At 36.0% G+C, this 3,781-nt stretch overlaps 1 protein-coding gene across 1 annotated transcript; it reads right to left on the reverse strand.

The window, feature by feature from the left end:
• Positions 1-355: 355 nt before the first annotated feature.
• On the reverse strand, positions 356-1,399 carry LOC121031225 (olfactory receptor 4K2-like). Its single transcript, XM_040476416.1, has one exon. It carries the CDS (start codon positions 1,376-1,378, stop codon positions 410-412), a length of 969 nt encoding a protein of 322 aa, XP_040332350.1. The 5' UTR covers positions 1,379-1,399; the 3' UTR covers positions 356-409.
• Between the last annotated feature and the right edge of the window lie 2,382 nt (positions 1,400-3,781).

Below are 3,781 nucleotides of genomic sequence, written 5' to 3' on the forward strand. Positions count from 1 at the left end.
AGCAGATTTTCAAATGTGTCTGCAACCTCAAAAGGCTCACAAACATCTCAGTAATTTTTAGACAAGATTATTTCACATCTCTCAACCCTGGCTTCTTCTTTTTGTGAATTTAAACTAAAAGACTTGGGGTGCCTGGGTGGCGCAGTCGGTTAAGCGTCCGACTTCAGCCAGGTCACTATCTCGCGGTCCGGGAGTTCGAGCCCCGCGTCAGGCTCTGGGCTGATGGCTCAGAGCCTGGAGCCTCTTTCCGATGCTGTGTCTCCCTCTCTCTCTGCCCCTCCCCCGTTCATGCTCTGTCTCTCTGTGTCCCAAAAATAAAAATAAACGTTGAAAAAAAAATTTTTTAAACTAAAAGACTTGAAATGAAGATACTAAGTATTGCTATAAAAATAAACTGATGATATAAATCTCAGGAGATTGATTGCACTGGATATCTGGGAGAAGTTTTCCCAAGATTTAGGTATTGGTTTCTTAGTTTCTTCTTCACAGCCGTCTTCATTTCCTGGTTTCTCAAAGTATAGATCAGTGGATTCAGAAAGGGGGTAAAGATGGTATAGAAAACAGACAGAACTTTGTCCACCAGGAAGTTGGTGAAAGGCCACACATAGATGAAGATGCAGGGCCCAAAGAACATTAACACAACTAGGAAATGTGCAGTACAGGTAGAAAAAACCTTAGATGATCCTGTGGAGGAGTGGTCCTTGATAGTGACAAGAACAATGACGTAGGAGGTGAGCAAAAGCAGAAAACTGACAAGAGCAATCACACCACTAGTTGAGATCATGAAGATTCCAAGAACATAGATATCTATACAAGCCAGCTGGATGACCAAAGGAAGGTCACAGAAGAAACTGTCTACAACATTGGGACCACAGAAGGGTAAACAGAGAGTAAAAGCTAACTGGCTCATTGTATGCAGGAAGCCCACTGTCCAAGAAGTTACCACAAGCCCAACACACACTCTTTGGCTCATAATTGTTGAATAATGGAGAGGTTTGCATATGGCAATGTACCTGTCAAAAGACATGGAGATCAGCAGCACAATCTCAGTCCCAGTGAAAAGGTGCAAAAAGAAGATCTGAGAAATGCAGCCCTCAAAGGAGATGGTCTTGTGCTCAGCAAAGAAGTCCATGATCATCTTTGGAGTGGCAAAGGAGGACAAGCACATGTCAATGAGAGACAGGTTGCTGAGGAGGAAATACATGGGGGAGTGAAGGTGTGGGGTGCATAGGACTGTGAGCAAAATCAAGCAGTTGCCCGACATAGTTAGTAAATAGAAAACAGAAAACATCACAAAGAAAAAAATCTGGAACTCAGGAGAATCAGTAAGTCCAAGTAATACAAATTCAGATACTCCAGAATGGTTGAATCCCTCCATGATCTGCAGACTCTGCTCTGCAATGACAAAATAGGACAAAATTACAGAGCTAGAAAATGTGACACTTCTACAATTACACATGAAGGAATTATGGTATCAATAATTCACAAGAACACTGATTAACTAAAAGCCAACTAATAACTATCTCAGTAAAGATTTTTCCTTTTGGCACAAATTTAACAATTGCTATCAGATATCACTTCAAATGGACAACTTCTTGATTTTGACCAACATCAGCACATTTTGGGTTATATTCATCACATACCCACACACTAATATTCTGGATACTAAGGAGTTATATAATCCATATTTATAGAGGAAGATTACACTAAGTGTGCTCTACTTATTATTCAGGTATATAAAAAATTAAATGATGGTTGAAATCTCCAAGCTTTCTGTTAAACAATAACAATAAAAATATGATGATGTCAAATCCATTATTGTTGAGCACTGGATTTAACTAACAGTTTAACATAACAATTTCAGAAGACCCATTTAGTGTCTCCTATCAGGGTAATAACTAGTGACCTTCTCTTTTCTCAGCTACAGAAAAAATCCAGTTCCACCCTTACTTTACTTGCAAATTTTCAAATTGTTTTCTCACTATTGATAAGTACTATTCTTAATACTTAAATATATAAATAATAAGTTACTTTCTTGACCCCATTAAACTATTGATAACCAAAAGGTGTACCTATGAGTTTTTCTCAATTTTATTTTATGATCCCATAGAAACATTTGAAAGAGAGAGAATATCCCTCCTTCTCATGCTACTCCAACAAAACTATTTTTTTAGACTAGAAAAAAATATATTCTACAACTGGACAAGGAGATACACAAGATAAGTGTTGGACATTCTTGAGTACCATAATGCTCAAAACAAAACAAATTTAAAAATCCACTTAGATGGTGGTATCTCAAGGTGACACAGGAGCCACTTGGGGGAGGGTGGGAAAGACACGTTAAGGACTCAGACTCATTCTTCAAAATTGAGTTTGTAATTTGCAGCACATTTCAAGTTCTGCAAATACCTTCTGTGATTTTTTTTTAATTTAAATAATCTCCTGTTTTTCCATGACAAAAAATTAGGTTTCATAAACCATTTGCAAATACTCAAATTGTTCTTTCAATATTGATAAATATCTGTAAAATTTATCAGAGAACAATAGTCCAGAAATATTAAAACTGGACTGTGGCAAAGTTCAAAGGGTTAAGGTGTCCTTACCCTGCTGTGTGGCCTTGATCTTACCTTGATCTTGATCGAGAGATTAAATTAGATAGTCTGTATAAAGCACCTATCATATTTCCTGAGCAACATTTAAGAATTCTCTAGGTTTCAAAATTCATAGTTAAGAATACTGTTCTGAAATAATCAGCTTGTTTTAGTTCATTAATAATAATAATTACAGCATAAATATTCAAACCTAGTTTCAGTGCAGGGATTTAGGAAAAGACGTGTTCTTACAAAAATCGTTTCATCTTTTTGAAGTTAAATTACTTCATTTTAAATGAAAATTATGAGTACCTTGATATATTAAATGCACTGAAAATACTCAGCCTCACACATTTGAGTATTTCTTCTGTTTTCCTAACTTGATAATGTAATTAGTAATGGAAACTCAGAAACTATTATGCCTAATCTATATATATGTATATATGTATATGTATATAGGATGAATATATTGTATATTCATTGTAACTGAATAAACAGTTGTCAGAATTTTTTCTCCTTTCACAGAATTCACATTTAATTCCTATTTAGTGGAACCATCTATCTTTACATCTTCGTTATTTTTTTCTTTGCTACTCCATTACATTTGCTCTATAGAATTATTAAATGAATTGTTTTTGCCACCTGAAGAACACAAAACACAACGGCTTCCCAAGATCCTTAATATTATTTCCAGATTTTAACCTACCAGTTATACATCAGGAATCAAAAACACCATGTAGTTTGAGAGTCACAAGCCTACTGAAATCACCATGATTCTTAGCAAGCATCAAAAGCCTGGAGTATGGATATAGGTTTTTCCCATTCCTGGTATAAAAACCTCTAGAAAGCAGCGACATTCAGGAGATGAGGGATTAGACACTCCTGTCTACTTGCAGTGGGAGTTATTAAAATGTTGAATTGACTTTTTCCAAAGTTACAAGAGTTGTGGAGTGTGTCTTTGCTATTTAAAGTAAGGATACACCCATGATGAAGCAGTCTTCATTAGAGAAAGAGCATAATTGGGACTGGACTGGGAGAAGGACACCTTTGAGCAACATCAAGGAGCATTTTAGTAGCAAAAAATTGCTCCTTTGAATATAGAAATAGTCCCACCTTTAGGCCACAGTGTTCAGTGTCTCAATGTTGGAAAATTACTCTTTTAGGCTAAGATACTTTGTCACAAAAAAAAA

The sequence above is a fragment of the Herpailurus yagouaroundi genome, unplaced genomic scaffold (genome assembly GCF_014898765.1).
Source record: "Herpailurus yagouaroundi ecotype Mexico unplaced genomic scaffold, PumYag 141, whole genome shotgun sequence".
Taxonomy (NCBI): domain Eukaryota; kingdom Metazoa; phylum Chordata; class Mammalia; order Carnivora; family Felidae; genus Herpailurus; species Herpailurus yagouaroundi.